Source organism: Carcharhinus amblyrhynchos, chromosome 17, assembly GCF_965287045.1.
Source record: "Carcharhinus amblyrhynchos chromosome 17, sCarAmb.v2.hapA, whole genome shotgun sequence".
In the NCBI taxonomy this organism is placed as follows: domain Eukaryota; kingdom Metazoa; phylum Chordata; class Chondrichthyes; order Carcharhiniformes; family Carcharhinidae; genus Carcharhinus; species Carcharhinus amblyrhynchos.
The window spans coordinates 38,302,348-38,313,941 of record NC_137340.1 but is presented as its reverse complement, the minus strand read 5'-3'; the positions used below and the strand labels follow the sequence as shown (position 1 = coordinate 38,313,941).

Below are 11,594 nucleotides of genomic sequence, written 5' to 3'. Positions count from 1 at the left end.
TACCTAGCCTCTGCATCTGAAATGTTTCTGCTGTACTTAAATATACAAAAATAATTCCTTCTGCATAGTATATAGCACTTAGTATGCAAGACTTGAAGGCAGTATTAAATTAAGGTCATTGTAAGTAGGTCTTGCTTTAAGGTATTCCTGCGATTAAATGTGTTTATGCTTAAAACAAATTTAAGCATAAACATTTCAAAGGGTAACTGAATTAAGATTGACAAGGAGAATGTTAAATAATTAAATCCAGAAGATTTAAAAATAATCTGATCGGTCCTCCACATTTACTCAGGGGTTTTAATTGTTTCCCTCAGTGTGGTCCATCCTGCAGACTATTCAGTCACTTACTGCAGTATTGGAAGCCCTTCCCTGCCGGTGCTGACACTGTGTATGAGCGCATTAGGAAGGCGGAGCCCCGCACTAGCATGAGGAGTGAGAGTACAGGCAGCTTGCTTCTCCCCTTATGTTTGGGCTAATTTCCACCAGCAAGCCTAGTGGGGGTCAAAGATTGGGGCTTTACTGAACTGTCAGTACAGAAGACATTTGGAAAGGGGGAGAGAAAGGAGAAGCCTGTTACAGTCAGATTGCAGTGATTCAATGGCAGAGACTGCACAGTGAAGTAAAAATCCTGCCAGCCTAATGGTTAAAAGATTTTAAACACTGCAGATTTTTGACTGGGATTCACTACAATGTCTGAGAAGGAGTCAGTGACTGAAGGCCAGACTGCAGGTAGGCAAGATTTTACCGTTGCGAGTGTAAATCCATACTGCAGTGGCTGGTAATACTGCCAGGATCAGAACAGCATTCGCTTTCTTTTTCATTCACGGCTAGGTTTTTTGATCTGTAGGATCCTGTCTGAATGTAATATCCTGTTAAGTCTCTCTGGCTTCACTGCAGAGCCCAGCCATTGTAATAGTCACATGGGGACTTGTGGGACTCAATGCAGCATAAAATTACAACAAACTGATTTGTTCCAGGTGAAGAAACCTTGTAGCATAATCCGTTTCATTTGGCTTTTTGTCTCTTTGCTACTTACTGTGCACTTTGACTTCACAGTCCCCAGTGTGAGGACAGACCATTTTTTTGCTGTCATGTATAATTTAATCTCAATAATCAGATTTGGGGTTTCTTTTTCTTGGGAGTTTCTTTTCCTTTGGAGTTTTTTTTTGTTGCCTGCAGCTACCTCAATAAAATCTCCCAATTGCTGGCCTGCCCGTTGTTAATATCAGTGGCAGCGATGATGATAATCAAGGGTTACTTTAAAGTGAGTGTTGTTAAATAAAACTTTACTGAAATTTAGAAAACCACACGTGGTGAGACTTAAATGATGGCTCAGTCTTTTTTCCTGTGGCTATATTTTCAACTGCTGTTAAATAGTGCTTGTGGACCTGAATGACACGATTGAAACTGCAGTGGAGTTTGAGTGCCTCAATGTCGAAAGGAAATTCATTACTAATCACTTGGAGATATGTTTAGAAAGTCCCAAGTGAATGTATTAACTATGCCTTCCCAGTTACTCGGGACCTGGAGTGCACCTTTTCACACTGGTGATATCATTACTGGCCGTCCACAATGAATTGTGCCTGAAAGTAGGCTTTCTGCAACATGTTCAAACTCCAGAGGTATATAATGCTGCCTTATAACAACGTCTAGACAGTATGCCTTCTGCCTCAGGGCCTCTCAGAAGAATGTAGCTGCACTCGAGGAGGAGCTGTTCCACTGATGTTGATGGCTTTGCTTGTACTCTAGAGATCACAAAAATTGCATCATGCGGGAAGATTAAATCATGACGGATATTCAGAAAGATAAAATAGAAGCCAATGGGCAAAAATAACTTGGTGTCCTTCCATTTTCTTTTCCCTTAACTTCAAAGTAAGTTTCCCTTTGGGGAAAAAGAGCTAAATAATTATAGCAGTATATTGTAATAGTCTCTCTTAGTTAATTTTGAACTTCATTAGGAAGGTCAAGTGCATACTGTTTCTGAATTATATACTGGTTGAATTTTTTGCAGTGCTTTTGTTTTTTGCTATCTAACCAGCTTTATGGACTTGTGCCATAATCAGTGAACAAAATGCAGCAGGCACTGCCTATTCTGTTGCTGTGTGAGTAAAATGTCACACAACCATAGAGTGAATATAGTAATACTAGCTCTGCAGAAATCTTCGGTCTGGATTTTCGCAATGTTGTTGGAGACTCCATGGCTTACCCAAAAACAGCCCTGGGAAGCAAATCTGGAAGACACGGCACATTTCTGTTAAATCTATTTATGGTAGGGGAATGTGGCAATAGATAGAATCACTACACTCCAGAGGGAGGCCATTCAGCCCATCGGGCCTACACAAAAGACAATCCCACCCAGGCCCTATCCCTGAAATCCCATGCATTTACCCTGCTAATCACCCTGACACTAAGGGGTAATTTACCATGGCTAATCAACCTAACTTGCACATCTTTGTGGGAGGAAACTGCAGCACCCAGAGGAAACGCACACACACAGGGCGCATAGGCAAACTCCACGCGGACGGTGACACGAGGCCAGAATTGAACCCAGGCCCATGGCACTGTGAGGGAGCAGTGCTAACCACTGTGCCATCCAAGTGACTCACAACTGGGGAAACTCAAACTTGGCCTCATTGCTGTGTTCAAACAGATCCAATTTTTGCTGGAGTAAGGCGATTATCCTGCTGTCTTTGATTTGTAATTTTTTTTAGAGTAGATGCAAATACTTGCCAAGGCCAGATAAGGCCTATGTAACTGTCAAATTATTGAAAGGTCAGCCCTTTAAGTTAATAATTTAAAAAAGCTTACCTGTGTCTGAGCCTTAAAAACAGATCTGTGCTTGTAGTTTCATTAGACGTTTGTTGATTTAACGCCAACTGCTGCCATTATAGCATTATTAACTGCCTGACTGCTTCCAGACCTGGTTATTAATCACATTGAGGAGCTGTAAGTTTACAGTTTGACAGTTCTAAGAGGTTATTAAAGGGTTAGTTATCTTTGATGTTGGGTTATGAGTACAATTTTTTTGTGCTGGATTACATACTTGAGGGGATTTAGAAGTATTGAATGGGTTTTTATGAATGAGATTTTTCTATATGGTAAAATATGTAATACTTAGAACTTTATTTAATTTCTTGAGGTTTGCTTGCGTTGGCATGGAACAGGTCAGAGAAAATAGTGGTGGGCATATGTCTGTACAGGGGTCATGGGCATGGGTTAGCTTGGATAGCTAATGGAGAGTGAAGGGAGGTGTGAGAGTGAGAAGGCCTAATATTTAACACAGTTAGGATGAAATCTCAGAGAAGCAAGACTGGCCTTTTGACCAGCAGGCCTTGCCATTTGACAACTCTGTAACTGCTTCCAGTCTGCGTCTGGGAATGGTAGGTCCTATTCCAATACATATCGCCACCCACCCTGGAACAAAAATCCCACTAATTGGGGCCAGTTCTCTATTCTGATCTTACAACACTGTCACAAAAAAAACAGGTGAGTGTGATTCACGCTGTCATGTAGAGGGACGGAGCCTAAACACACACCAGCAAAGCCTGGCTGCACTCAGATCAGAGTATCATGTTTAAAGGGTGCCCCCGAACAATGGGAAAAGTAACCTACTCAGGGGCTCCCCCTACTCCCACCCTGCCCCCTCCCTCAATCAGAGCTGGTGTTCACCAACCCCCTCCCACAATCAGAGCAATTTGTCCATCTCCATCCTCCATGAGGGTTTAACTTGTGTCTGTGCTGGTACTGCCCTGGCACAGGTTGGCATGGTGCCCCTCTCCCACAGGCTATACTCACCTTTATGCCCCTGGGGGAGATTGCCACAACAGGTTCACATCATGTTGGCGAGGTTTGAAATTACGGTGAGGGGTCAATATCTGGCAAGAGGGTTGGTTAATAAATTGAACTATCTTCAAATATTTTGACCTCAGTTCACGCCCAAGCCCATTACTGATTATGTTGCCAGCCAGGATTGGTGAAAATCGGATATTGCAATCTCACTGGCTAGATTCACAATTTCTCCCTTTTCTGGATTTTGAGCCCCCACTGCCATTCTTGCGGACAATGACAGCGGGCTTGAGATCCTACCCTTAGCTACTTTTTGGAACATGGGACTAATGCCAGCAGAGAGATGTGAAAGACCAAAAGGTGGCACAGTGGCTAGTACTACTGCCTCACAATGCCAGGGACCCAGATTCAATTCCAGCCTCGGGTCACTGTCTATATGGAGTTTGCACATTCTCCCCGTGTCTGTGTGTGTTTCCTCATGGTGCTCTAGTTCCCTCTCTCAGTCCAAAAGATGTGCAAGTTAGGTGCATTGGCCATGCTAAATTGCCTGTTAGTGTCAGAGGGATTAGCAGAGTAAATATGTGGGGCTATGGGGATGGGAGCTTTGTGGGATTGAGGTTGATGCGGACTTGATGGGTCGAATGGCCTCTTTCTGCACTGTAGGGATTCTATGTAAAAGATGCTGGCAACACTGACTTCTCAGAGATTGGGGCACCTTTTTGTCAAAAGTTCAACATTAAGTTGAAGATCCACGCCCCATGGGTAACCCCACCAGCCCTTGACCCCAGAGGGTCAACCTCTCTCCCATCACTAAATGTCTGGAGTCACCTCCCCACATCCCCACACCATGCAGGCATGAGGGTGACCTGCCGCCCACCCCCACCCCCCCGCCCAAACCCATATCAATGTTCCCCAGCAATGAGGCATTCGGCTTTCCAATTGCTGCTATCAGCCTCCCTCTAATGAGTGATATGCTGCTATGGGGTTGCCTAAGATCTTGCCCTCTCCAGGGGCCTCCTTCAGGCCCTGCACCCTGGCAGTGCCACATGGCACACAGGCAGTGCCAGGTTTACAATGCCAGTGTGCCAAGTGGCAATGCCAGCCATGTCCAGTAACCCGAGGGCTATAATCATTTATGGAGATCAGTAGTGATTCCCTCCGATTTCCTGCTGCACCGATGGATTGGTGAACACTGGGAGCCGGGTGAATTTGGCATATTTAAATTTGCTTATCTGGTTCACGCTCTCGCTGGGTGGGAACCAAATTACATCACCGTAGGGAGGCAGGGAGAATCCCGAAAGCGGTCCTCTTGGTGCAAAACGTGTTTGGCGATTGTCTGACAAAACATGATTTATGCCGAGGCACTCGGGTCTGGAGAATTGCCCCAAGAGTTGGAATAGGCCATTTGACTCTTCAGGCCTGCTGTGCCATTCAACAAAGTCATGGTTGATTTTCTGTATCATGAAGAATTTCCACTAAGAACAGGTGCTGGGGGATGGGGAGCAGTGACAGTGTGGTTGGTGGGGCAGTGGCGCCGCCTGGTACCTGTAGAAATACATCCTGATATGGAGTCAGGACCAAAGGGGAGAGGGTGGCATGATGGCACAGCGAATAGCACTGCTGCCTCACAGCGCCAGGAACCTGAGTTCAATTCCGGCCTCAGGACACTGTCTGTGTGGAGTTTGTGCATTCTCCCCACGTCTGCGTGGGTTTCTTCCGGGTATTCCAGTTTCCTCCCACGGTCCAAAAATGTGTGGATTAGCTTGATTGGCCATGCTAAATTGACCCTAGTGTCAGGGGACTAGCAGGGTAAATATGTGGGGTTCTGACAATAGGCCCTGGGTGGGATTGTGGTAGGTGCAGACTTGATGGGCCGAATGGCCTCCTCCTGCACTGTAGGGATTCTATGATAAATAAACGTGTTAAAATTTGCTTGTTTGCATTTTGGTAACATACTATTTAATATATCTCATACCTCCAGTTTAAAATTGTCTAAATTTATTTTGTGAAGCTTTGCTCAAGAAGAAGGTGAACTCTTAAAATTTCCCATCCGATGTACCTCACATATGAATAAAAATTATTTTGTTGTTGAGGGCAAGAACTCCTTGTAAGACAATTTTTTTCCTTTACCCATTTCTCGCTCATTTCCCTTTATACAGTAACCCTAAGAGTAGATCGGAATATGACTGGTCCTAGGTGTCCGCTCATACCCGTCAAATTGATCGCTACAAGCTTGCAGAAGAAGTTTAGAATAACTCTTGCTCTCTGATTTTCTATCTCTTTATTTGCTTTCCCACATTATGTAGCCAAGATAGAGCACATGGAGCATTACAATTCACTGTAACGCCTCTTATTCTATTTGTTACAATTTTCTCAATCTGACTTAATTCCATTTGTCACCCTTTCTGACAGCAACTTACACTGAAGTTTCCTTTAAATCTTATTGGCACACTCCAGAACATAAAAACTCACAGGAAACAACATCAGAGATCAAGGAAAGCCCAGATCATTCAACATTATCCCTCTTTACCCTCTGATATTATGAAAATTAAAAGTTTGTTTCCTTCAACAATTATTCACATGCATTAGGCTCAGCTTGATTTAAAAGATGCATCGATGGGAGAATTTCTTTTTTAAATGTAACAGATTTTTGAAGTTGCGGAGAATACGATGAAGATCTCAGAATGAAGACATTTAAAAGTATTTGTTGATAGGTTGCTGAGTCTAAAACTTTGCTTGTGAGTTTCTACCCATTTAGAAGAGATGCAAGACTCTGGTCTTTCACATGACAGTGGAACTCTGCCAACCAGTTGAGTTGGGTTTTGGCAATTTTAACTCGGGAACAGTGCAGATGATCAAATAAACTAGTGTACAGCAATGTTTTGGCATAAACCTGGATTTAGTCACTTATGCAAATTTTCTCAGAGAAAATGGAGCAACTTCACTTTTTAGCCAAAGAATTCCAAGTCAGCATATTCCAGAATGTTGTTCTATGGTTCAATGTGGATGGAAGTAATTTTAAATAATTAACACATTTTGGCAGAGAATGGCTTGGGTCATTTATTGGTTAATGTAGTCCTGCAAGTGACAGCACGTGGTATAAGGTTAAGCTAAAACTATTCTTAGCTTTAGATAGGTGCATTTTTAATTTAGCTTAATATAAACTTCTTTAAATTAAGACTAATGCTCTGAACAATGATCCCTCTAAGCATTGTGGCAGCCCTAAGGTTCCAGCGTGGCTAAGCATATGCCGGCTTCTTTAAGTCACCTGGCAAAAAAATTTAAATAGCCCATACACCTAAATGAACAGGTCGAGCACAACGAAAATAAAATATAGGGAATGCTAGTGTTGAACTTAATAGGCTTTCATGTCTATTCATTGGTGCAATTAGTCAGCAACAAATCATTCTGCTCCCACTGCACTTACAAACATACCAGTATTTTGACCTCAGAAGACCTCACTTTGGGAGAGGAAAAATCAGACACATTTTTCTCCTATGCCGTGAACGACCATCAGATAAAGATTGGATCAGACTCAGCTGTGGTGCCCTCTTTCCAGATGAATAGGCTGCTGCCGCTCATTATGTGGCCTCACTCAGGAAGAATGGTCAATTGATTGAGGTATGTGGAGGGTCCCCTGATGTCCATGAAACTGTACCATAAAGAGGAGCCAGTACCTTCAAAAAGCTGCGAATAATTTTCGCAGAATTCAAGTGCAGATTTGCTACGAAGGTCACCTTGAGCTAGTGGTTAATGGGGGTCATCAGTCACCATCGTCACTATTCTGAGATCATTGTATTCCCTTGATACAGAGCTAATTCAGCAATCTCAGCACTAACTCAAAGCATTTGTTTTGAACGTGTTGAGAATGGAAATATCACCTGGTGCGGATCCAATGCAGAAAGAACATTCTATTCTCCAGTGCCGTAAATGCCAGGGGGAAACAAAGACTTTTCTTAAAAAATATCATAAAAGTGTAACTCTGACAAACATTATTGTATTTAAATCCACTTGTTTTTCATTCTCAATTGATTGCCAACAGAGGTTTTTTTTTCTCCCTCTTCACAAATCAGAATAAACGGAGAAAATTCGGATGGAAAAATGTATGAAAAACAAACTCAAGGAGGTGTGTGCAGCAGAAGTAACTCTTCCAGAGAAACCAGTGCTTAGAATTGTCCAAAGTATTTAAGGTTTTGGCTTTCAGTATCCTGGGGCTAACAGCCTGTGTTTTAAGTGATTGGAGTTAGCGATCAAGCTTATCAGAATTCAACGTGTCTCTGAAATGTGATATTTGTAACACATGTACCATATAGTCTTGATTTTATCAGCCCATGTCACCTGTGCGGGTCCTTGTCTTACAGCAGGACATATCAGAAATTCAGGCCTGTGCTGCCCCAGGATTTAATGATCGCTAAGAGCTGGAAAATTATAGGTAGTGCATATGCCCAAAGTTTAGAAATGTCAAGGCAAAGGGGATTTATGGAATCAGGTTTTAAAAATTACGTTTGCTGATGTGATTTTCTGAATGCTAAACACACACTCACATTGAATTGGTATTTTCACAGAGGTTTCCATCCATTCACGATGTCAAGAATAAAATATTGTATGGAAAGTAATTTCCCGTGTATAATATCTTAAGGAAAGATGGTGTCGGGGCAGCAGCTGGTATTCACATCTCATTCAGATACAAGTTTAAGCCCCGACCTTGACTCCCATGGCGCTTGATGACCTTCAGCTAATGATGTGAGCTGCTTCTTGTATCTGGCATGCCTGTGATGGCCAGGAGTGAGCAGACAGTGGAGTGCTGCTGTGCGCAGCTGTAAAGAAGTCAGCTTTCTATTACCCCACCCTTTTTCAGTGCAGGAGAAAGCTTTCACAAAGCAATGGTAAGGCTGGGAGGAGACAGTGATTAATTATATTATGCTGTACATATGTGTCTCTCATTCGTTCAGCAATCAAATCCATCACAGAACGTTATGATCCATTTTCCAATAGTAAAAAAATCAATCACAATCCATTTAATCCAAATGGTCAATTACAGGAATGTGATAGATGCTGGCGTCAAGCCGAAGTTACATAATGTCGTCTGCTCACATTTTAGGACATGAATTTGCTTAAGAGCACTTCTCAATTACTGAAAATCAATGGCATTTGGAGAATACAGCTGCATTCAGATACCTGTGTGCTTTTGAAATTATACTGGAAAGCAGTAAATGGACTGGACTTTAGGGAGCATCCTCCTATTTGGTATTCCTACCATTAAAAAAGGAATTCAATAAGAAGGAAGAAATCATTTAGAAGTGGTGTAAGATTTCTTTCTGATAGCCTTTCTTCTCGATACATTTTAGCAAGACTTAAGCCATGCACGGTGAATGTAGTATATAGTTAGAGAAACAGAGGTTATAGCATGCACAACATTTGGCCCAACAATGAGTAAACAGATTGAAACATATTTTTACGCCCCCCCCCCCCTCCCCTTCCCATGGTCCCAAATCACAATACCATTTCCTCTGTCCACCTGTCCATTCTATTGCATAGAAGCTGGAGAACCTCAGTATAATCTATGGTACGATATCTGCAGTGTGTCTGTGGACAAGGAACTTCAACTCAGAGTTGATGAGCTGGAGTCCCAAGTTTCAAACACTGAAGTGTCAATAATGATTTTTAAGGAGCATCTTGACAAATACATAAATAGGACGGGAATAGAGGGATCTGGTCCCTGGAAGGGTAGGGGGTTTTAGTTAAGTTGGCAGCATGGTCCGTGCAGGCTTGCAGGGCCGAAGGATCTGTTCCTGTGCTATTATTTTCTTTGCTCTTTGTCAGGACGGAGGATATTTACCTGACCTAGGAAGCAGTCACGCCCCCTAAAGCTTGGTGTTTATGAATGTGGTCCGTGGTCAGGGACAAGAGGCTGTGATTGTGAGTGAGGCAGGTGTGTGGGCCAAGACAGTATCAGTAGGGGAACTCCAACCCCTGCAATTGTCCAATAGATTGGAGGCTCTGGCAGCTTGTATGGACTAGATCAGGGACTGCAGGGAGGAAGAGCAAACTGACCATGGCTTAGGGAGCTGTCCAACTTGGAGGAATCAAAAGGAAGATCACTGAATTTAGATGGATACATGCTGCTCCCTGCAGCTGAGAACATGAGTCCGAAGGCTGCGTTGCCTACCCAATGCCAGATTTAAGCGCATCTCCTCTGGGCTAGAGAGGAACTGGGGGTGTGAAGGGAAGGATCCAGTTGGCAAGGTGCACGTGGGCACCAATAACTTGTGTAGAACTAAGAAAGGGGTTTCACTGAGGGAGTATGAATAGCTGGAGGCTAAATTTGAAAAGCAGAAAACATACATAATAATTTCTGGATTACTTTCTGATCCATGAGCAAATTGGCATTGGACCAATAAAATCACTGAGTTAAATGTATGCTCTGAGATTGGTGTGGGAGAAATGGGTTTTGAGTTTGTGGGGCACTAGCATCAGTACTGGCAAAAGAGAGAATTGTATTGTTGGGATTGTCTATCTCTGAACTGCACTGAAATCAGTGTCCTGCTGTGTTGTATGGCGAGGACTGTAGAGAGGGCTTGAAACAAAATAGTTTTGATTAAGAAAATGAAACTGGAGGATAACAGAAAAGCAAAATGCTGTGAATGCTGGAAATCAGAAATAAAGACCGAGGGCTGGACTTTCATTGAGTCAGGAAAACTCCATGGGGCAGTAAAAATGTCGGCTGGGACCCCATTCCTGACCTCATTCCCAGTGTCCCCAGTTTTCACTGCAGGTTAAGGGTGTGACTGGTGGTGGTAGTCAAGAGCCTGGATCCTACACTTCTGACCGTGTGTCCCTCCATTCCAGAGGTCAGCATGAACTAGTCCTCCGGAACTTTATGGAGTCAGGCCAGCTTTTAAAGCACTTGAGCTTCCTGCATCTCAGAAGTGTAGGCCATCACTTTGTCATTCTTTTGTTCTGCAACCACAACATCAATTGATGTCACCTTCATAATTAATGCATGCAAAGATATTGCCCTTCAGTGTGTCTGTGCATCATACTGCCTATTCACATCTGTTTTTGTGCAGCTGAATAAACTGCTTACACGTTCCTCTGTTTTAGCATTGAGGCTTATAGGTATCAGATCTCATAAACATACAGATGTGAGCCAAGCTATTCAGCCTTGCCAGATCACAACAGATAATTGAATCTTTGGCAGCACTGGATCCACAAATCTCTGATGATCTTTGGTGGTGTTAACTGTTGTTGCAATCTGAACTTGTGACTCGATGGTTATAGCCAGTGGTTTGCAATGGCCAGCTGGGTAGATGATGACTCTCCTTTGTACCTCCCCTACCACATCCCAGACAGAAAACTAGTGAATTAATTAATGAAAATGTAAGGCAAGAAGGGCAATGAGCAACTGAGAATACAGTGCTATAATCCACTTCTGTGTGCCTACATGCTGTAGCTATTTGCATAATCTCACCTATGAATACTCAGAATGGTGTGGTTGAGAGAAGGGCTCTACTTAGTGCTGACTGTGTTATGGCTATCACTCCGAGGTGACACGTTGTGCTCAGTGACAATTGACAACCTTACTGGCTGACTCAGTCTTATTTCAGACTGTTATACCACAACACTATGCCAATGTGAGGAACATGGTCAGTATGGGCACATCCAGAGTGATGAGTGGCAATAGGGCAAGTGAATAGGCATTAGTGTTGTTCAGCCTTCATTTAGTAAGCCTAGCCAGCTTACTAAATCAGTGCATTTTATCCGTATTGATTAATGGTGGCAAAATAATGCCATTTCCATGACTGTGT

The 11,594-nt window shown here is 43.0% G+C and overlaps 1 protein-coding gene across 2 annotated transcripts in view; it reads left to right on the top strand.

Annotated features, from left to right (window-relative positions):
* Positions 1–422: 422 nt before the first annotated feature.
* Positions 423–11,594, top strand: part of hspa12a (heat shock protein 12A) — a 130,934-nt gene continuing 119,762 nt past the window's right edge. For both annotated transcript variants that reach the window (XM_080205835.1, XM_080205833.1), the window contains exon 1: positions 423–729. In XM_080205835.1, the coding sequence (XP_080061961.1) occupies positions 690–729 (40 nt within the window). In that variant the 5' untranslated portion in view covers positions 423–689. The remainder of the gene's footprint in view (positions 730–11,594) is intronic.